The sequence below is a fragment of the Varroa destructor genome, unplaced genomic scaffold (assembly GCF_002443255.2).
Source record: "Varroa destructor unplaced genomic scaffold, Vdes_3.0 BEIS01000005.1, whole genome shotgun sequence".
In the NCBI taxonomy this organism is placed as follows: Eukaryota; Metazoa; Arthropoda; class Arachnida; order Mesostigmata; family Varroidae; genus Varroa; species Varroa destructor.
The window spans coordinates 26794608-26818949 of record NW_019211458.1 but is presented as its reverse complement, the minus strand read 5'-3'; the positions used below and the strand labels follow the sequence as shown (position 1 = coordinate 26818949).

Genomic DNA, 24342 nt, shown 5'->3' with positions numbered 1-24342 from the left:
TCTTGCACGCAAATGGAAGAATCGCATCACAAAGGGTAGAAGATCACTCACTGGCGACGACAAGCAAACAAAAACCACTCACACCAACTAGACGTTGATGCAAGAACCCGATATGAAACGGGCGGATGCTTGAGCGATGAGCTAGCTGTACCTTGGTCACGGGAATATCTACGTGTAATATATCTATATCTATGTATGATAGAACAGTGTGGAAAATTATAGTGGATATGTATTATGTACCGCAAAGCGATTACTGCATCTTTGCCGATTTGCTAACTTCTAGGGCTCGGTCGATAGCAACGACAACCATCAGCAGGTCAACAAAAATTACGTGAGCTCGTACGAAAGTGGACCATGCCGTGCCAGGCTGGACTGGAGCGGTTCCTTTCTATTTCTCCCAAAATGATCACCATCAAATGAAGCAGACTTTGCGAACAAAACGACATCAACGGGACATCTAGACGAGTCAAGTAATGTAGGCGGCTGTTGACGATCGGCTGACTACTAGCGACGGCATATCGGCAGCGGCATTTGAAAGGAGAAAAAAGACGTCCTGTACTCTTGCCTTCTCTAGATTGCAGGAACCAAGGTCTCTAGAACAGCAGCTGCTGCTGCTGCTGCTGCTGCTGCAAAAAAAAAAAAAAAATCAAACAGGACAACCGAAAGAGCAAAAAATAAAAAAAAAACCTGCGTCGAGAGAGGTACATAGAAATATGGAGTCACCGTCACCGACTGTAGTACACTGTACGGTCCAGGAAAGGGGCAATGCTCGTTCCAAGGCTTTCGTCAAGTCACAGTAGTCGCTTTTGTGGTAGTTCTGTTGTAGTAATGTATAACGTATAGCAGTGACAAAAGTAGGGTCTTGACCGCGAGGCAGCGGCGGCTACACGTGGGGTTCCAAGCGGGTCGCGCAGGGTTCAACCTCCACAACCACGCTCCCGGCAGGGGTCCGGCACAGCCCTTTCCACACCTAGCCCTCTCCGACCCTCCCCTCCACGTGGGTCCTGAATCTTGAGTCGTCTCAAATAGTCTGCTGACCCGGTCGGTCCCCGAACCACGGCCACGGCATAAACGGCGATTGCAACGACGGTACAGTACAGCCTTAATGGCGGCGGCGGCGGCGGCGGCGGCGGCAATAGCGACAGCGACAAGTGAGTGGAACGAAATAGTGAGGAAACGGCTCATCTGTGCCGGGTCGTACGACGTCGCGCTTATTCGTCTCTATATAACCACGCAGACGTAGATGATTACGAACCACAAATGTGAGTAGCGTTCGCGGTCACCGCGTACAGCGGGATCAGAGTCGCTTGGTTTTCCCGGAAGAGACGCATATGGCTGCGACGAAGCCCGTTAGCGTCTCAACCAGATGTAAAATGGCCTCGGGAGCGAGTTATTTATTCCCTTGTTTGCAAATGACCGTGTAACGCAGCGCCGTTTCACTTCGATCCGATTCAGGCCCGGCCACTCTCTCTTCGTTCGTCGCCTTTAGTTCTTTCTCACTTTCATCCCTCGCCATTTTTCTTTCCTGTGTGTATACAACATACGCATCTCTCACATAAGTCATAAGCAAGGGGTAAGCTCTCTATGTTGGACTAGAAGGCGTACTGAGCCGGTGCTTCGGTCGAATAGAGAGTATAGAGTAATTGAATTTACTGGAGGACGTCAGAAGATGCTGATCGATACCGAGTATCCGTCATAGACACAGCTGTAAGACTATTTCCTCACTATAGGTCTTCGGTCGTAGGGCAATGAATCACTTTGTTAGACGCCGAAATGTAGATGTGCCGTCTGCTTAGAAGCGACGGTGTTAGCCGTGAATATTTAGTATATAATAGGTGAAAGGTACCTGGTGTAAAAATTGCAGTGTAATGTGAAAAAAATCTTTCCTTGTTTTTAACGATGTTCCTTGTTTAAACAAAGACCGTTTTTAAGACCGTCGAAAGGCCGTATACAAGCAATTTTTTGAAAATGTGGGATTCCTGAATTTTACATTTATCGGCCACGCAGTTAGGTGATAAAAACAGAAAGAGATATTATGTATAGACTTGGCATCACGATTAAATGTGCACTATTCAAATGATATTATGCCGCAATACACGCATACTGCCTGTAATAAATGACCAATGGCTAGATTGTTAATAAAAATGTTTTTCAGTTAAATGTAAGCAAGTTCAACTCGGTACTTTGGTGTCAATTAAACTTGATCGAAAAGTGGCGTAATGCATTCAGTCGCTTGATAAGCTCATTATGAACAGTCGATCACTTATCAAGTGTTATGATTTAATTCATAATAAAAATATTTTCAAGTCAACTATATAAAGTACCGGTGATCATAATTTGAATTTGTTTGTCCAGCGGTCACCTGTGCTCGGTAGGCTCATGTGCGGTACTGTCTGCACTGACACAAAAGAGCAGACATCCATATGGCCGATTTACTTATCGTTTCTCGTGGGTGGTAGATGCAACGTAATCGTCATCACAAGAGTAGCGACAAACGCAAGGCCCGGGCATCGGGCCAGAGTTGCGCACGTAACCCGTTGAAAATAGGTTCAGCTCGTACGGTATGTGTTTTTGTAGAAACATGAAATACGCATAGACGGTATCGGAAATCGTCACCAAAAAAAAAGGTGCAGATAATAGGACTTCTCACTACACAATAAAAAAAAAAGCAAGCAATTCATATCCGCAAGTGAAAAAGAATATAGAAGAACTTAGTGGATATTTCATCTCAAACTTACTTTGAAACAGACTACGTTTGACAAGTTACTCTGTAACGAACAAATGTTCACGGGACCTCTAGTTCCTTTAAGGTAACTTTCTGGTTTACAATCGATGGCCTCCTTCGGGCAGCTGTTAGCTAGTTAGTTACAGGCCATACTTAATTCGAATGATGGTTGATTTGCATATCGCATACCTGTTGCATATATTTCAACTGCTATTTATGGTACCGTAACTCTTTAATTACTCTTCGTTGAAATACACTATTCAAATGTTTTAGCAATCTGTTATGTTGTTTCACGTTCATTTATAGGACAAGTTCTATTTGAGCTGAGGAAGATTCGCGCACTCTGTCTGGGTAGTGTTTTCGAAAAGCACTACATTTTATAGGTATAAGTTAGCATGGGAGTGGTTAGACTGCTTTATGCGCCTATAGAGAAGTCAGACACTTATATTATAAGACCTTTAAACGAAACACAGTGAAATAAGTAGTTCCCATTTGTTTATCTAGAGGTTTCCAGACGAATCCAAGTGGGTCACCCTACAAATGTGTTTTGTTCTCTGTTCAGCCAAAATTAATGGGTTTCTCGGCGGCAAATCTCTCCTGCGTGTACTTCAAGTCGAGTTAATGGAGTTTGCTCAGAGCGGAGCGTATTTTGGGAAGCAGTGAACACACTGCTTTAGCCAAGGGTTGCCACATCCGACTTCTAGCTACACCCATTTCTTATTCTACCCTGAATTTTTTTCTACCAATCTGTTCGTTTGTAAGACTACTGAGAGGAGTTCGTGATGTGGCATGAATCTTGGTTCTACTTTAGTTTCTGTTCCAGACGCTGCGAGAGAAACAATCGTAATTAGATTGTTTTGTATGGTAAATAGCATCGGTAGGCGCATCAATTAAGTATCAATAATCATTTAGCCATAGTTCTACTAAATGTCTAACTATAATAAATTAAATATTGCTGATATTATTTCATTTGGTTATACTTGTCGTCTAGCATGTATATATATATATATATATATATATATATATATATATATATTGTAACGTGAACGTTAGTACTTGTCGATAAGCTAGTCAACAACCTTGTGTCAACAATGAGCCACAAACATTTCGGAGCACGGTTGGATTGCGGTAGGGAGTAAGTTAACTTCACGTGAGGAATTTGGCCGGTGCCGAGAGAGAGGAACAAGCATTGCTAGCCCGGCTTTTTTACATCAACAAGAACGCGAAGACCGTCGAAAAAGCCAGTAACTTGTATTACAGCTTCAAAACGGTAACGTTCTCCGCACGTTCTCAAATAGCGGCAACTAGGGTAATTCCTCAACTCAACTTAAGAACGATGACATCATTGAAAGGATTTCAACTCATGCATTATCGCCTTTTTAATGGCAAATGTTCCGTTTCGATTAGCGGGTACTTTTCGACAAAAGTTTGGGTTCGATAGAATTTTGCGGGACCGGATGTAGTTTTGGCAACACAATTCATTGAATCAGCTATCAATAAAACGACGACGTTGATAGATTTTAGCTGTAAGATAACTCTGATTTTAAACAACCCTAATAACATCGATAGCCATACAGTCAAAAGTATTATTAACGTTCTAAACTACACTGGATTTATACCAGACCAAATAGTAGCATACGTTATGCTTGGACGCACAAACAACTCAAGTGAAAACAGACAACAAAGGCCGCGCGTTCTCTCTATGACTATGGATTTTTTCCCTATGCCCACTGGTTACAACGCAACAAGTGGGCCGTTTTTTTTTTTGCCTCAGTTCTATTTGATATGGTACTTTAAATCGTGGCGTCAAGTTATCGGAATTTTATCATGTTTAGGCTTTGAATGCTTTTCTCATTCAGTAGCAATTCTAGTTGACTGGACGAAATTTACTTGAAATAAGGCTCATGTTCGTATTTACTCTTATATTTGTTCGTTGCTGCGATTATCTAGTCAGTTACCTAGCAAATGAACGCAGGATAAGTGGAACGACTAGAAGTATAATTAGGTCCTTTAGTGCTTATTCAGTGACAACTTTCAGCGACTATGAAGGTTTGATATGGAGTCAACTTTCCGAACCAATTAGCTTAGTTATTTATTATTCAGACTGCTTTAATGTTAAAGGGTAGGACAATAGAAGAGTGCGATTGTATTTTAGGATAGTTATAGTTCGACTTTCCGTATGACTGCCATCTTTTTATGTGCCTTAATTTTATCAAAGGTGATACTGGTCATGCTTCGAATAAAGTTCTTTTATTCGAAAATTCTATTTCAATAAAATTGCTTACGTCAAGTTTAAAATGAGATCCTAACACAGGTTTTAGTGCTGGATCTGTAGCAGTTTGATTTCCCAATCGATAGGAACATCCAGGACCAACAAAAACTTGAAAAATGTTTACTAGACAAGTTAACACAAGCGTTAAACATCAGTTATGCCGCGTTTATTTTGAGCACACGGACGGATTTTAGTAACTGCAGTAACAATTGACATATTATAGACATGAAGTTGTTCAGTGTTAAATACCTGTCATGGACGTCTGGTTTAAGGTACCCTTTTAGGTGCCAATACGTCAGTAACTCACGAAAGTTAGCTTTCTCATTAATGATATTGGCATAGTTTTAGCGCGAGGCTACATCTTTGTCCTAGAAAAAACTCATTTATCATTTCACTCCATGTGAGGTCATTCCGTGTTTGGCGGTTAAGTAGCAACAGGAAGACCCAAACTCTGCTTCCCTTCTTTTTAAGATTCCAAGGTAATGTACGCTAATAGCCTGATATCTCTGGAAACTTGGATCAAACTCAATTTCGATCAACTTGCTTAAGAAGTTAATCGAAATTGAGCTTGATCCATGTTTAATAAGCTTCAGTCTAGTACTTCAAAGCTTCTTTGTTCAATTGTACGCTCGTTTGGCACAATATTTACAAAAGCAGTGGCAATGAAACGTTGAAAAATTCCTCTGATATGAACATCACACGTAGTACAATCATGGAGGAGGCCGTACGTTGCGATTTAGTAAAATATATTTAACAAGAAAGGATGATGATCATACTTTCTCCCGTAGTCGCATCTTCCAAAGCTCTATGAATGACCCAATCAGTCCAACGTCCGATTCGCCTACGTTCTTACGGTATATGATAATAACCGCGTTCTTCGTATTCCTCACTTCTCAGGCACGTTGCATGTACATTAGATCGGTTCAGACACTGAACTCAGGACGGCAATTGGACGTCGTACATCGCTAATGCCTCGTGTATTCCGCAACTTAATGTGGCATGTAGGCGAATTCTACAAATCTGAACTGTTTCATCGGGATAGATTTTTGAAAACTTCCAAGTATGGTAGTAGGTAAACGCTTGATTTGTGTTTAGCCCTTCGTCCACAGAACGGACAACGAAGCCCGCACCGTTTAGTGCTAGCGGTATATGAGTTTCGGCTGTACACACGGGCAAAACTGTGGTTGATGCCTTCGTCGGTGCAGATGAAGTTTTCGGGGTTCGCTTAACTTATGGGGCTCAACCTCTGGTGCTGCCCCCTCTAGGGTATAGCTAGCTCGCGTATAGTGTATGTAATGTAGGAATTCAATAGCAACCTATCGATGAACCCGGACCACGTTCGCACCACCTATAGTGAATGTACGATGTAGATAAAAGGTAACATGCCGTTACAGCGCCCCACCGTTGTACTCTGCAATTCGTCTAAACGAAAGCCCTGACCCGAAATGAATGAGATCATTCTTTCATACAGTAAACGTTTATTTTCCAACTGTTTAAAAAACTTGGAGAAGTCATTGACTCTTCGGTAGCTGCCATTAAGAGAGTCGTAGGAAAGTTTTGACAGCTAGGCGTGTAGCCACAGAAAGCTATTATTTTAAGCTACCTAGAGAGTTGTGTTCTCGAGATCCCTATTAAGTATTAAAGATCGATTTTTTCAGCATACTGGCCACCGACAAAGAGTCCTTGACCTTGAATGCTTTTGCGGATCTCTTGTCAGTTCTCTGCAGAAGAGGACGTGGCCAATAATCGACCATTGCTCTTCAGCGAACATCGTGTTGTTTTTTTCTTATTGAGATCTCAGATATACTTGGTCAGGCTATCAGAATAGCTGTCTATGGCACGATCTCTAAGTCCGCGAATATAGCTAACGCCAGTCAGTAGTGGAATTGGATTTGGCGCTGAATTTTCTCCTATTTTATCGTATCCAAACATCTTCACAACTCCAAAATGACTCTCATTTGGCGTATGACACTTAGTCGAGACGACGCGGTACGCGCCGAAATGCCCGTCGATCCCTAATGGGTCGGAGATCTCTGCTGCGTTAAATCGGGAGGCATTTTGCAACGGGCCTCTGAAGGTACTCGACATTTGCTTTCGTACTTTTTCCGTGTGAACAATTTCTTGGTAAAAACATTTCAGATACCCTACGTGAAACTGAGGCTAACAGTTTTGCTGCGTTTTTTTTTGCGGAAATAGCACTTTCGTCCTAAACAAAAGCGGTATTACCGATGTATGACAAGCTGGTGCTTCTATGCAGGAGTACTTGGTTATAATTGCGCGGTCATGACGTTTAAATTCGGAATTCGGAATACTTCGATGTAATGAGAACAAATTATTTACGAGCCTCACTAAGCCAGAGAATATCATTGGGTTATTGAAGCTCTAAATCCATAAAAGATACAATTTATCTATCCACGACGTAAGCACGGCGATAAGTGTGTCACACATATAGTACAGTTGTGTTAGTGAAAACAAAGATTACTATGAAGATAATCGAACGTTGTGAATCCTCAAGGTGCCATCTTGTTCTCTTACCAACTCAGAAAAAAAAGACAAAATGTGCGACGGTAACACCAACAGCCGCATTTTAAGGCTTAGTGACAGTAGAAACGTCCTTTCCTTTAGTTATTGTCGCCATGAACAAACACAGATATATTTAGTTGCTGTTCATGGTTAAGTCAATGCAACGTAGATAATACGTTATCTCGCAAATAGAGCTGACAACTTACGTGCTTTGTGTGAATTATGCTGGGAGCGATTGCTGGACATTGAGCAGGCACTATATTCTTTCCAGCTCATATTTACCTGGATGAAGCAGGTGCAATTTATCCAAACTTTTTTCACTATAAGAATCCAGTTTGAGCTACTGGAAATAGACTGATATCCTGCTGTCGTCGTGCGGGAACTTGAATGGCAAGCCAATACCGCAAAGAAGCTACAGTCGCTAGTAACGCGATTATATAAATCTTTAAACAAAGCGTATTTACCTTCGCGTATAGCGGCTAACGTTGAAAAAACATCAACAGCATCAAGGTAAAGTTTATCCTTTCGCGGTTAACGGCTGTTGCGCCTCTCATGTAAGTTTGGGATGACTAATTTAAAACAACATAAATATTGGCCATATGAATGGATAGCTTTCGAACGGGTCGCTATTCAATTTACCCGACGCCAACTGGCCCGTTTAATCGATCCATAATTTCACGGTCGATAAACACACTATTGCTTTTTAATAAATAATAAAGCGGACGAGTTTGTTCTAGATGTTATTGATATTTTCGACTCCTTCATACACATATATATAAATACCTAACGTTTGTCAATTAAAAAATACATCTTTTTACATAGATATATTTATATCTATTAGACAATTTTCCAATGGACTAACGTTTTAAGAAAACCCTGTATTTATTAAACCCTACATATATACATATATGTATAAAAAATTGCTTCTTTCGAGTAGTGAGCTCATTTCCGAAACGACACGAGGCCCGTGAGAGAATAAGTAACCTAAGTGGAACTAAGTACAATGGCGGATTGTCACCCACCTATACTTAAGTAAAAACAAAAGTCAACCACATAAAGCCGAATTCCAGCTTAAGTTTGATAGTTCAATAGTGACTGCAAGTATGAGCACAAAGCACATCCCGTTTTAAGATGGGACCATCTATTTGCTGTGGCCTAATTTTAACAAACTTCTTTTGACTTTCCTTACCTCTGCACTGGTCAGTAGTGGCAACGGTATCGTATATACTCGTAGGCTCAAAAGCAAACGTAATAAAAGCGCGGAGCTAGCAATGACTATGTGTATTAGAAACGGCAACATAATCCTTATCAAAACGCATCTTTGTCTTGAGTATATCTTATTAAATACTGATATATATATATATATATATATCATCAGCAACAAATATTAGGTTCTGAACTGTTGAGCAGTTTATATAAATAAGTTCAACTACACTGGCAGAACATCATTTTTATGTGTTCTATTTCAAAATGCATTGCTACTGATGCATACATTAAACTAAATACGAAATGCTATAAGTTTTTTCTTGTTTAAACGTGCACTAGATGGAGTACCTCATCATCAGATGACAACTTTAGTATCTCGCCGATTCGAGCCCGTTTTGAGCCCATCTATTACTTAGAAAAATTTTAAAGCATGCTGCCAGCGTATCGTTGTTCGTTTATTCTTTACGTCAAATTCACGCTCTCTTCGAATTTCAGGGGGTTTGTCTATTGTCTATTTTGATAAGAAAATACACCGAGATATAGTTGTCCTAAGTTGGAGATATAAATCGCAAAGCAGATAAAAAGCAAATAAACTCGGAAATTGAAATTTTGAAATCGACCAGAATATTGGAAAAGCTACGCTCCTAATCTAATCTAGGACATAACTTTAATTCTCAGCAGGCTAACTATAGCGTATGCTTTTCGAAATAAAGCATATGCTTTTCGAAATAAAGCGTACGTATATGGTTATATATTATTCTAAGCCCTCAAACAGTATTGACGTTACGTTCAGTCATGTCAAGAGATTTGAATTAAATTTGAAGAACGAGACGTTTTCCCAGAACAAAGCATTGAATGTAATATTTATCCCATTCGAAACACGTATAGTTAATGAAATTGTATCTATTCATCAGTTCTAGTGAAATATGGATGTTGTTGTAATTAGCGACACTAGAGCTCCCGTCTTTTTTTACTCGTCGACTGTTTCTGTTCGGGCTCAACGCGGCTTTGACGTGCCGAAACTGTATCGGCCATTGCCTTAGCAAATAAAAGAACCGGAGGGCCAATTACCGTCGGTTCGAGCCCCGCGTTGCAGGACGCTATCAAACATCTATCTAGCTGATGCGGTTGACACAGAAGTGACGCAGAAAAATTGACCGCGTAAAAAAGAACAACGAACTCACACGGAAATCTGAAAGGTTTTATAGGTGAAAAAATGCAAAGGGAAACAGTTTCAAATTTGTAGCGGAACCTGGATTATTCTCTTCGGAAAATTTCATCGTAATCGCGTTATCTGTGCTCTTTTCTTTTAGGACTATAGAGAATTATGTCGATTTATGTTTACGTCCCAAATGCAGTTTGAGGTAGGGACGTCCTAATGACTTGAAGTATGTAAGGGCAACTCAACGTGAGTTCCATCACGATATGTGAATATGCTAAATAGTTCTGCAATAAGCCTCTGGATGCTTCTATATGCGCGCAATATTCAGAGCAAATTCGTGGCAATGATAAATTTATTTAGCCAAGATCACAGGACATGTATTTCACGAAATAAACCTATAGTATGGTAAGCTCGTAATTTCTGTTACTCGAAATTTCGTTGATATCGTTATTTACATCGTGTACAGTTATGCAATATAGAAGGGTGACAAATCATCTGAAAGTGCGGCTAGAACTCTCGAATTATGTTAAAAATAGATGAATCCACGATTTCCCTTTAGCGCGTCGAGATGACGTCCGTTCGAAAGACCATTGGGTCGAAGCGAAATTGTTGGTCTGTGGTCAGCATTGTATGCAACGTGCGGCCTAGCTCCCACGGTAAGTAAAAAATTGCCTGATGCAATAGATTCCAGCGTACTTCTACCGATCGTAGACGATTCGTTTCTAGTACGTAGAGGTTTATTATGATTTACCAAAATAATTAACTGCGCACCGTACAGGGAATTTCGAAGGGCAAAGACGATAGCGGCTTCCGATGCGACCAACTGAATTTCTACAACGGTAAGATGGGCCTACAGTAAAAACTCAGCCGAAAATTGCAGTCGGTATTTCGAAAACAGTCGGAGTTCCATGTATCATAGGCTAAGCCCCAGCTGTGACCTTCGAAAGGAAGAAGATTTATTTAAATGAGATAAGTCCGCTAACACGCTCGTGTTGTAAGCAAGCACCAAATAGATCGTCTGTACACGGATTAAGAATTTCTCAGATTAGAAGGCTAGGTTCTCTTGAACAGATCTAGAACATTGTTGTGACTATGAGCAAGGTAACTGTAAATCAAGTGTAAAATCTTTTCAGTAACAGCTAACCGCTTTTTCAGTCGCTCTGAACTGAAGCTGTACACAGCTTTATTTATCGCAACGGAAATAACGTGAGATGACATATTAAGCGACCGAGTGCGGACACGATGCCCCAACGTGAACCGTAACGGTCTTTTTGCGCATGGTTTTCTTTCAGATTCAAACATTTGTGTGTCATAGCTATATTATTAACATAATCTTGGAGTTGGAGAGAGTCTGACATTTGAAAGGACACCTTTTATACAGTAAACGACGTCCAGCAGAAATAGACGACCTGGTTTACGGGGCCTTTCAATAAGCATCTACTGTTGGTTCTTGGACTGTTGGATCTACTGTTGGACTTTGTTTGCATGTGCGGAACCTTAGAACGATTCAATGTTACTATTTTAAGTGTTACCCGTATAAATTTAAGACTTTAAGACGATAGTACATTACACGACCTCAGAACAATGTGTATTTTGAATCACAAACATTTTCTGTGACGAATTTCTTTTATACCTTGTCTAGGCGTCTAAGGTAGTTCACTAAAGACAATTGCTTTCCTTTACTAAGGAAGAAAAGTTCATTACCAAAAAATGCTATATATATATATATATATATTTGCTAGTCAGAACGATGGGCGACACGTTACTCCGGAACGTTGGTATCTGCTATACGAAGTAAGGTAATGCGTTTCAACAATAGTTCAAACATTTTTAAACTACTGTTCGAAGACGATACGTGCAAATTAAAACTAGCGCTTTACGGTGACAAGAAACTAGCCGTTAGTGTCATGGCTGTCCATCTATTTTGAGACATCTGGATATAAAAATCTATGTGATCCAAATCCAGGATATATTGTCATCGATGCCCCTCGTCGATTTTTGCTCCCAAAAGGGCCAAAAATAATAAAAAATACGATATCTATCTTCGTTGAATGCTTAAACTAGACTATCATGCAAGAATTAGCCTTTAACGAGGACGTATAATTACAGTTTATTGTTATGTAGTGAAAGCGCAGTGAGAGATGTGTGCTTGACTGATCCGATTCTGATCTGACGGCGCTTTACAAAGCACCGTAATAAGCACAAAGTCTTCACGCTTGACCGTCGAAGCTTCCCTACGTTTACGTAGTCTTATAAATAGGCTAGTATTATTTTTGAACCTTTTAAAACAAGCACTTACAGAAGTAACTGCATATTGCTTAGAGTTTGTATGGCCACAGATGTTAATTGGCTTTAATTAGCCTGAAAGTCATCTAGGTTGAAAAAAAATTCTAGTAAATTTCTATGAAGCTTATGCTAGCTTGCAGATAGTCCTCTGCGTCAAACCTTTCGTTCAGCCCAAGTGAGAAGAGCCCGTTTACATGCGACTGAAATATCTTAACGCGTTCTGAATTCACTAATTCCTAAATTCACGAAATTGATTAACGTAATTATATTTAAGCAAATTCGTACGATCTGCCCACCTGCTCCATTGACCTGCTAACAACGAGGACATCTAAATGGACTTCTAATGATTGATCATTGTCATTCCATGTAATACAGAAAATATAGCTTTAGGCGTGCTAATCTTGTTTACAATAAACCCAACCAGTGCTGGGCCTCACCCAAATGCTGCCGCCGATACGAATGCCAAGTTGCTACATCTACGTTAGGCAGGCTCATGCCGACTCGCAGTCTGATCAAGACAGAGTTTAGTGTCTTTGTAGGTCTATCTATCACATATTTACACGTTCGTCATTTAGTCTAACGTCTATCTTGAATGTTGTTAGATAGCCAGGTTTGAAGCAACAACAACCTGTAATATGCGTGTTTATCTCGTTCAAGGTGGGGCTAAGTCACGTACTACCCGAATCAAGGGAAAAATAATGGGTCGCATAACGTGGTATAGGGAAGCGTGTGAAGCAGGTATTTGTTTTACACAACAAACAATTCTACATAGTAAACAACTTAACTGACATCATGCTTCGAAGAACTTAGTTTCAGCTTAAAATCTCCGAGGTAATGATATAAAAATATTTTTGTTCATTACCAATGTTTTGGAGTGTTAATTTTACAAATGGAAATGCCATGGTAAGTGATGTGCCTATGATTGGTTTTCTCGAAAGCTTGATTCAATCGTTGCTATCGGGTCGTTGAGCGTTTAGTTGAAATGACGTGAAAGTCTACGTTAATCTGTTATGATCATTGTGATCTCATGAGAATTTTTAGAATACGGCTAATAACAGGCTCTAAGCAAACGCTAAGGCGAACGAGCCGCTGACATATTTAGAGGAAATTAAGTTAGTTAATAAGAGGAAATCTAAAAAAAAAATGAGAACCATTTTCAGTTTAAATCACTAAGTTTTATGAGGTAACTTGTTGAAATAATAATTGTTTGTTGATGTAACTTGATTAGTTTCAAAAAGTAAGGGAGTTGCTTTTCTAGGTAAGCGATAGGCCCGATCAAAGGACGGTCACAGTCTCTCCGAACCGACCGGTGTATTTCGGATACAAATACCATATTAAAGGTTCGATTTTGAACTCGAGGCTTTTCTTATATAAAAAGGCTCTTGATAAAATACCGTCTCAAGGAACTCGCTTATATGATGCGGTCCTTCGTTTTTCATTAAATTGTTGCCTAAAAATTGCGTTATCAGTCAATGATTTAAATAGAAACACGGAATCATTTCACCACGACGCATAAAACCACTTATTCGATTTGCTTTGATCGTTACATCAATAGCTTCTTAGCCACGAAAAATGTGTTGAAATTGTTGTTGTTGTTGTGAAAAAGGTGTTGAAAGTGAATTTGAAGTGAAGGTGAACAAACGCATGATTTTACTGAGAAATAGATTCATTCGTTAAAGTATCAACTTTAGCTGTACTACGAAACAGAGAAACAAACACAAAACGTAAAAAATACCCTAGTTTCTATAATTAGGCCGATTTCTACAGTATATACTTTCTAGTAAATTTCCCTTAATAGTTTTAAAACGAGCTGATTAGGCGGTCTAAAACCTCCGGCTTCATTTTATAAACTACAAACTCGTTGCAGACAAACGTATAAAAAATGTCATTTTTTAATGAGTATTTTCTACGATTTTTCGTATTATTTCCGATGATTCAAGGTGTGATAAATCATTCTTAACTATTGATTACTCCTTAATCAGCCATTTTGATCGCGTCATTAAGAGAACGGGTGATTGTCCCAGTAGATGGGCATCATTCGTCGTTGATATGGTATCAGATTTTCGGGCTTAAATCGAAAAGGACGCAATGACACCATGTTCCGCTATAGTTAACGCGGTTGATCATGGCCAAGCCACTTATTCTCTCACGAGAAAGTATAATTGACATTACACAATCTCATATAATTTACTAGTCTAGCTAATTCATGGCAATGCGGCACGCTTTATTTTCTTCTACACAGAAACACAAAAAAAAAAACGGCAAAGAATTGCGTACGGAGAAAATCTCTAATGAGGTGACGGGATCTACCTTTAGACCTTGAATGATAACATTTTGTTGACGACTGGTAGTGTGTATATATGTATGCAATGTTGGTACCTTTTACTATGGCGGCTAGACCTTTAGATATTATTAATCAAGCAAAAATCCACTGTGATCCATATATGTAAAACCAAAATGGACACGAGATAATTTAACGAGAGATTTCACGTCGTATATAACTCAATATACATATCCAAGTTATTTTCTCGAATAATCCTGCAGGGAGGGTAATTGAGCAGTTCAGTACCTGGTAAAATATCGGTGAAGTCATACCCGACAATGTTTTGATTTCATTGAACTTATCGGTGACTGATAAATGGCGATAGAGAGTCTTCGATTGTAGAGTTTGTACAAAGCGTAGCGCTGCCTCCGTAATGGGCTACGCTGACATCGCCCATTTTTTTGGCCTGCTATCGGCCCGAAATTCGGTGCACCTAAGCGACACTTTAGCAAGTTTATAACTAGCAACGTTGCTTGAGGCACGGTTACTATCAGAAAGTTATTTACGAAGTAGAGACGGAATATTTTGGAAATGACGAGCAAATAGTCTAGGTTCCGAATTGATAATATAATTGCAATAAATAGTGGTTATATTGGATGAACAAGGCCGCCAAGAATGACTGGCTAGTGACCGATTCCTGCTTTGTTCTTTCACCTCACATCATGTTTTCACGGTCGTTTATATAAACTAAATATAACTAAGCAACAAACTCCTCTCAACTAGGACGAGCGAACTGTCACAGCTGCCCTCGAGCGCGGTCATAACGTCTATCTATCAATTCGTCATGACAATTTACAACGACCTCATTCAGTTCTGATCGTATGGAAAAGGGGCAACTGACTATGATCGAACGCTCATAGTCAGTTGCCCCTTTTCCATTCAGTACTAGTTCCAATTCTCTCGATTCGAACTCGTGTGAACGTTACATTCCTATATAAATGTAAACATCGAAATGGTTAATCGCCGCGGGTCTATTCAACAACAACAACGCCGACCGCGTCCGTCATGATCGGTTAACAATGGAATATGATAATTGTGATGGTGATGACGAAGGACGGAGACTTCTATAAAGAACTTATAAGCGATCAGTCGTCGCAGCGGCAATGTCATCCATAATGAGGAAGGTCTCCATTGTCTGAAATCTTAAGAGGCCCGTTCGCAACACACGCCCCATCATCCCGCACTACCCATTATGCGTACATCTGCTTGCCTGCCAGTTTTTCGGTTTTCAGCGTTACTTTAACTACTGCCGGCTTTTACCTGTCTAGCCGAGAATTCCTCTAGGTGTACATGAAGAAGCTAGATAGTGCGTTTGTAAAAGTTGTGTTGATGTTAATGTACCTGTACATCTCATATCTTCAGTGTTGATCTACGCTTGCAGGCTTAGTAGTCATGTACGTATCAATGCGGCGAGTCTAGTCTAGTTGGAAAGTATTATCGCTGGTCAAGTCTAGTGACTTTTGCGTTGTCATTACGTGTGCTAGGATCAGATAAGTACAAAGCTCTTTCTTGTTCAAAACAGAAGGAGACACTCCAACAGCGTTCTGTCGCCGGTACCTATTAGATGCGACAGGAAACAACTAGGACTAGGATTACGGGCTGACGTCGAGCGCAGTAGGAATCAATTCTGTCAGTTTTGTTAAATCGACTTTCATTGTAGCAGTGCCACCGTTGAGTTGACGCGCGTTAAGCGTAGATATCCGTCAATAGTCATTGACTAGTGGATTTAAATAGTGGGTCCAAACAGCGAAAGAAAACGAGGGATGCGCACCTTCGTGAAAAGAGTTTTCCAGTACCAGGACCTAAGTCCGTTTTGGTTAAAATTGAGATTGTCGATGTCTGTGTCCGCTTAATAAATTATATAGTTAATTAGATTTCTTTACACTAGCACTATAAGTGAATCTAACCTGTATTTTGAACGTGAGTGGGCAAACCTTACATTTGGAACTCTGTGTTTGCCTATGTGTGCCATTTGATCTAAAGAGTGCTTTTGGGGTGTCTATATTCCAGATTTCCACAGGATAGTTTGTCAGAAACATCTGAAAAAAATAAATATATACAAACTTAAAATCAAGAATAAGTAGACTTGGGTCCCTGTGCACGAAAGCCTTTTATGTATCGTCCGACGATGTCTGGGTGGCAATACGCTTTTCACAGCGCTATACGCAGCGTTTGATTGACAATACGCCTCAAATGATTACTGAATGTCTTGATAAGTAACCCCCAGACTATTCACCGTTACTAAATTTATTCTTGATAATATTAAATAGTGTTCAATGTATTAAGTGTGTAGTGAAATGATCATATGGTCGAAAAATCAATTTTAGTCTATTACGCGTTACGATTGGTATCTGAGCACCGTCGATGGGGCGTCGGCCTTCAGGGGCAATGTAACAGAAAGGTCTATCCGGCTTGTCATTTCCGTTTGAAAGGAATAATGCCGAATTGGCTCAACGTTGAAGTAAACAACAACTTAATTTCAAAATCACTTAAAATTCGATCGAAGATTCCAAAACGAACTATATCCAAGACGATGCTAATTTTACACAATTAAATTGAATATGGAGCTTTCTTTATTGGTAACCCTAAACAAACAAGTAGCCATTCGTAACGAAAATATTTGACGGTGTTTTATTACCAGTGAAGCTGGAGAGGCTTAACGGGAAAATATACAGAAAGATGAGAGGAATGGGGGGCAGTTATAGAATCAAGAGGAACGATTGCTCAAGGTAATCATGAAGGGAAACGTTAATAGTAGACGTTTTAAAAACGTAGAATAATGCGAGCGTCTCAGGAGAATCGGGAAGAGAATTTCCAATTATAGAAAGTTGGTAATTGGGCTCTGGCGTAAGAATTAGTAATGGAGATTAAGGATGAGGAAAGTGTGCCCCTTGGTTGAAGTCCTCATCCTGGACAAATAGATAATTCGTTGTCAATCATTCAAAGCATAAGTTGACATCCTTGCCGATATAATGTGACCGATTGTTTAAGCAGAGCGATAATATTTTATATGAGCTACACTCACCACTATAAAAGCTACATTTTGAAAAAGAGTCCTGTGTAAAAAGAACGCTCCTTGACCGTACGGAGTGACCGGCCCGCCGGTAATCGAGCCATAACAGCTGATTTAAACAAATGTTATGCTCAAACTTTTCATTCCAGCTGGTATAAGTAAGCAGTGTCTATAGACTCTATATATGTGGTCGAGATATCATCCCGCTATCTATATACTTCTAGGTTTATCTATTTCATCGACAAAAGTGGTTTAAGGAGGAGACTCCTGGAGGCCGATTTCACCTTCATATGACCTTACCCATATAGATGTTTTAATTGCCACGCAAGGATAGCGCTCCCTGGCGTTTTGGGCGAATATGTGAAAGTTACACAAGCCGATGGGGTGGACCACTTGCAGCTTACTGCCCGCACGTAAGGAATCACTGAGCTGAATATTGAAATTATACAACATGCGAGTTCGCCTATGAGCAGCACCGGTATGCGGGAGATAGTTATCGATATATACAGAGGGGCCTGTTCTACCCTTATTTCAAATTAGATGGACTGACAGGAACTACAGAGTTGGCTAGAATACATATCTAATCTAGGATATCAACGTCCCTCAAAATGTAGTCGGAATCCAGAGCGCAAAAATATCGTATCACGTTGAACTAAATGTGTATTAGTAAGAAATGTTGGGTGGATAAACTACTAACGAAAAAACAACAAAGACATTAGAGCATTACCGTTTGATGCTCTCACAGGAGTAACAACAAGTGCTGCTGTCCGTAGTCAAAATACAATAGCGTTTTCGCCTCGACTGTAAATAAAAGGATGTTGCATATGGTTTTCGAAGTATAAGATAAACATGGAACGCGAAACGAAGTGGCGGGAGGAAGGTCTATTAATCCTCGACCTTCCATCGGACCCGAAGCTCATAGTGTCAAGAGGATCCGTCAATAAGCAAACCGCGAATTTGGGTCGTGGCTACGTTATCGTTATTCACAGATATAATCTTTATTTTCACTGATTTGAGACAATAGATATATAAATCCTTTCATTTTGGTAGCGGTAGTAGCTTCAACGTGGAACCCCTAGACTCATAACATTGAGTTTTTTCTTCTATCCTCTTATTTGGTACATTGCGAATGTTTTGGGGTTGTCAATTTTACGAGTGGAAATATTAGTTAAAAAAAATCATGCTGATATCTTTAAAAAGTACGCAACGATATAAAGCTTCAAATTATTTAAGGAGGACCCCCTAGAACACAATTACAGACTGGTTAAGTTTGTAAAAGACAAAAAAAACTTTCAGGAAAAAATTAGTTGAGCTCCATGCAGGCGACTTGCGCATGTGGATTGTATCATCGCATGATATTTTAAATTATTAGGTTTTACTAGCAAAATTATTTAAGAAGCGTTCGATTAGAAAGTTACCTTTTAGTTCTAGAAAGTGGTGGAATCGGTTTTCGAAGCAGGCAAACGGCCTGGTTTTAAAAGGGTCCATAATCTTTCTCCAATAGCCGATATATTTTAGAGACGAGCACCATATTAAACGTTCAACTGGAACAAAGGCTATTTTTGGCTACAATGGTTAAATACCACATCGAGAAATTATCAAGTACATGAATTTAAAAAAATATGTGATATGAATAAATAAATCTGTAACTATTCCTGTATTAGGCCCCCATATATTTCCATATGAGGTTTGCAATACAATTAAAATGAAAGCACTATTTCACAGCAGCATATAAAACAAACGAAGTGCCATTTATTCGGTTTTTATGTATAGATACATACTCTTCGAAGTACACCAAGTGTTTGCCCTTACGTAACAAATAACTAATTAATCCTATAACTTGAATCGCAGTTATAAAGCATAATGTAGAAACAAACGAAAACCGCTATAAAGCTGGTATCTTGAAAACAATTATCCTTTGCTAAGGTTATAACAAGCTAATTCAGCAGCTAAAAACCCCCGGGTTAGGTTTATGAGCTACGAATTCGTTACACATAAAAGTATATAGAGTGTGCATTTTTTCTAACTAGTTTATACATTATTTGACATTTTAATGAAAGCCACCGCTGGTGGTCTTTTTATAGCACTGAATCTTCTTAGCGCTAGCGCACGCGCCACTGCCCTGTGCAAAGTATCTTTGCTGTGGAAAAACGAGCCATATAAAGAAAATTCATCGTGTAGTAGGTAAAAATCAGCGACGTAATTCTAGCTGAAACTCAGATCTCCACCCGTCTCTACGACGGCTGTGAAGGATTTGCAGCGTCTTTGTTCGCAGCTACGGCGACCAGCTAGCTATTCCACAATGGTCTTTACATGTTAATCATCATGACGAAATTTGATGATTTTTCAAGTCAATATGATATAAAAGTACGTTTTTTAAGTATCAGAGCAATCTTTGAACGACTGCTTTTACCCTTTAACAGCCAGCTATTGGCTGTATATACGTCATTTGTAACCGGTACCCCCTAGTGCAAATTAGCTATAGTTTTTACAGTAACAGTATTTAGCGTAATCTTTGCCCTTAACACAATTAGCGTTCGAGCTGTACCAATCTAGGCGTTCAATTCTTGAGAGCAGCTCAAACTTGCCATCTTTGTACTTTGCTGAAGCTTCAAACGTCGCCGTCTTTGGGTGTGCGTATAAGAGGATCTTGTAAATTTGAAACTGCTTATCGGGGTCCTCTAGTTCGAAGACATCATAAATTCGCTGGAATGTCCAGGTACGGCAAAGGTTCGTTACGTTATTTTTGACCAGCTCCTTGTTTGCAGTGCGAATAACAAAGTCTGCAAATTTCTTGGCCACTGGTCCAAAAGTGGCCATCCGCACTGCCCGCAAGCATGAACAAAACTGAAGATTAATGCCTGCATCAAGGCAACTTCGGCTCTCAGGAATCTCTCGCGATATAAGGCTCAAACCGTGGCCTTGCTCCGTATCGCCGTTCATGGCCCACGATGTGGCCAGCTCCCGCAGAGTGGCGTGTATATCATACACGGTAATCAAGCGGCGTGAGTTTACTACCAGGTTGTCGATTATATCAGGCCTCAGTTCTATTAGCTTTGGCGGTAGTATAGTATAGAAATAAGGCATCATGTCTTCGTACCGGCCGACCGTGGTACCTCGCCACATTTCGAGGCGTGAACCGTGGTCAGAGAGGAACAAAATAACAGTATTATTCAGAAGACCTGTTTGTTCAAGACGTTCGAAAAACTGAAAAAAATCGTTATCTGCTCGACGGGCGCCATTAAGGTGATCATGTGAAAGTTCTGAAAACCAGGCATACGCAAATAAGGGATTACTACGTTTCGCTATGTGAAGGGAGTCAATGAGATACTGCAGGTAGATTCTTTCGGCAAACTGATCACCGATGCAAAGCTTTTTCCCTTTCTGTTCTTTTAGATCGCTCCTATCGATGTGCTGCATCAACGCCCGTGGATAATAGTCTGTGGGTACTTTACGAAAGCCCTGCATTGAGGGATGAATAAAGAGGCCCGTTTGCCACTGTTCTTCAAAGAACATCGTGCTGAACCCCTGTTTCTTATAGTAGTCCCAGATATATTCGGTCAGATTGTCAAAGTAGTTTCCGATCGCACGGTCCATGAGCCCGGGAATGTAGCTTACACCGGTTATCATCGGAATCTGATTCGGTGCAGAATTTTCGCCAATTTTATTATAGCCGAACATCTCCACAACACCAACACGATTCTCTAGCCAGTGGCGCGTTTTCCTCATTTGCCGTAGAAAATTGAGTCGAGACAACGCGTCTATGCCAAGTACCAAAACATTAAATACCTGATTGTCGCCCGAACGCACGCGATCAGGACGAGCTTTTGGAAGCAGCAGCGGTTGCTCGTACGTTCGATCGTGCTGGGTATCCCTACACGAGATCCAGATATATTCTTCTGGCGTGCACGACCCCAGACGATATGGTTTCGGCATCGACATATCGAACGACACGTCGGGTCTAGCGGAATGCTCATCGCGAATAGGCTCCCGGTACGAGCACTGTAATGAGCTAATGTCGAGTTTCGGCGACTGTTTAACCACCATGTCGTCGTTCAGAACGGGACAAGTTTGATTGTGGACTATCTGCGTCGTAAATAGCAATGGCACCGCATCTTCAGGGCACTCAGTTATCGGTTTTTCGAAATAGTTTGCCACGGCGGAATCAAATGGGTCGAATGTGGGCACGAAGCATTTCGAAGTGTTTAAACTAAAAGGTTCTATAGGTTGATCAATGACTCGATGCAATTTGCGGCGTCTGACATTTTCACGTTCAAAGTAACTCTTGACGCCGATCTCCGTTGGCCGTGCTACGAAGGTGATTTTATTATTTGCTTTAGCGGAACTGTTACCAACGGCAAACAAAACAAGCGTTTCTTCCGGTAGATCAACAATACTACTAATATGAAACAAAATAGATACGGCCGAAATATTGAAAAGCACCAGAAGTGCCTTAAAGCGTTGAGATAGCATGATAGTTTGGAGCGATCTCGAACTGGAAATGAGAAAACAAATGAAATTCGTTAACCAGGACCGAAGTAACGTTACGTTCAGATAGAGCTAGCGGGGCTAATAACAGCCGGCACGTGTTGGGTTGTCCAGTAATTTTTTGACGAAAACAAATCCATTGCAGCACCACCTCCCTTAATGTTATTTATGATCATGACATAGTTAATTAATGCAACATGTAAGAAAAACGGAGGAGGTTTTGAGCGGTCAGAATGTTTCCTGAGGAACCTAACCGCCACTGCAAAAGCAGTAAGAACGTGCTCGTAAGAAGTCTCTAATTTTTTTTTATCGTACCTACAACGGTGACTTCAAATTTCGGCGCACAGAAGGTTTATAAATATAAGCATTTTATTATGTGTATCAAACGGTGAACTGTCTTTTCGATGCTGCGTAGGTCTTCAGATTATAATAATAATAGCGGCTATTGTTGTACATTATTTTATATTGACACTTCTCGTTTGGTCATCAGGTGCAGTGTCAAAGTTCAAAGAGGTAATCCAGCTGCGCTGCAAAATGAGCTCAAGCCCTAGTGAAGTTTCCGTTAAATTTTATTTACGTCATCCGGCTAACCATACAGTATATTCCATGCAAAAATGTATATATAGCAGATAATAGATGTTAATATTGGTAGCTGATCGTCAATCTCGAACACTAAAAGTAAATGTTTGGTGAACAGATCTTTTTGACTGCTGCCCTAGTGTCATGCATAGAAAAAGCAATACTTATGACGCGAGCGAGGACACTCAGCTTGCTTTTGGAATGGATATTCTGCGTTAGTATCTTATATATAAGTGAGGTTGTGGATCAACAATAACAGAACAAAGTTATACTTAAACTATAGTTTACGATATGCAATTTGTGTTCGGTAACAATATACACCTCTAAATCGAACATGGACCGCCTATAGCTATCAAACATGCAGAATCACCATCTGAGGTCGGTAGACACTAATAGGTAACTTTTATAAGGCCACAACTATCGCCCTGGACGGACAATATATTAGAATGATGCAATGCTAATTATGATATACTGAATTGGTACTCTTCTTCCTTTTTTATCAACCACGCTCGTCATAACGATACGCACATATCTACAAGACCGTACGAATCCATCTAATGTAGGCAATTGTAAATCGACGTATCTAACAGAGCCCTTCAGTTTGTGACAACGATGACCAAATTGCTTCCCAATGAACGATTGAAGTGTTCACCTATCAATTCGTAACAAGTTTTAATCAAAACAAATAACAGTCCTTATATGGGTACGATTCCGGTCATTTTCTACTTATTACCAGCTCTAGTACTTTCAATCAGAGCTCGGCATACTGACATTAGCACAATCGTTCGAACAGTCAATTTTTTCTGGAACGCTGCACAGCGTCTAGGAAGAAGTAGGTACAAAATGCCTAGACAGCATGACCTTTTCCTATCATCTCTGAGGTCGTCGTTTCTGATCATCAAGAAACCGGCGGTTATAAATTGGCCGTGCACACACATTTCATACGGTTGGCATTTTCAGAAATGTCCATACGGCAGTCGGAGCAGCATTTCGTTTCGAGCAACCTTTAAACGCTTCACAATAACACAGTCCTATGCTGTAAAGACACCGTTCTGCTTCGACGGGTCCATTTGTGATGTTTAAAGACACGTAGATTCTTGATCACCACCGGTATCCATAATGTATGCACTGCGTATTTATCCGCCAACAACGCGCACCATGGCAATTCTTATGAGCCGATAATAGGGGTAGGCGGGGGTAATTGTGATCATGATAATGGTGGAGGCGGCGGATGGAAACTTCTGTAAAGAATTCCCATGCGAATAGCGTCAGCGTTTATGGAAACAGAGAAACTCTGAAAGCGACGTTAAGCAATTGGTGCTTTGTTCCTTTCCGTTAACGTAGTGTGCACACCTGCATGCCTATTGCTTACTCTGATCTCCACGGCGACCGTTTGGCTCTCAGTATTGCCTCGGCTGAGACAGGCTTTTCCGTATAGTTGTGGACCCTTTTCTTTGTGGAAGTATTTAACAGTACGTCTGTAATAATTTATACGTCACGTAACATCTCTACGCGTTATTATTTATCGGCTCGCCCGTATAATTGACCTACGCGCAACGGTTACTCACAATACCTACCGATACAGCGAGGCCAAGCCAGTGAGAAGGGATCGTTGCCGATTGATACTTCTGTTATAGTTAATAAGGTCTGGATCGTCATCATAGCTGTCGTGGTAGGCTTACCACAGAACGCTCTCGCCCTTAAAACAGAAAGGGGCGTTTAGATATAGAATGGCATTAACAGTAGGAACAGTGGCGCTATCATA

The 24342-nt window shown here is 40.4% G+C and overlaps 2 protein-coding genes across 7 annotated transcripts in view; both read right to left on the bottom strand.

Moving 5' to 3' along the window:
- Nucleotides 1–24342, bottom strand: part of Dpp10 (Dipeptidyl peptidase 10) — a 329746-nt gene that overhangs the window by 244261 nt on the left and 61143 nt on the right. The gene's annotated exons all lie outside the window — the stretch shown is intronic.
- Nucleotides 19228–24296, bottom strand: LOC111251703 (uncharacterized). 3 transcript variants are annotated; one of them, XM_086991339.1, is made up of 2 exons: nt 24155–24296; nt 19228–22005 (listed from the first exon to the last, which is right to left on the bottom strand). In XM_086991339.1, the coding sequence occupies exon 2, from the start codon at nt 21981–21983 to the stop codon at nt 19986–19988; it is 1998 nt and encodes a 665-aa protein (XP_086847465.1). In that variant the 5' UTR covers nt 21984–22005; nt 24155–24296; the 3' UTR covers nt 19228–19985. The 3 variants fall into 3 exon arrangements, with proteins under 3 accessions (XP_086847465.1, XP_086847464.1, XP_086847466.1); XM_086991338.1 differs by having other exon boundaries at nt 23106–24224; XM_086991340.1 differs by having other exon boundaries at nt 23950–24223.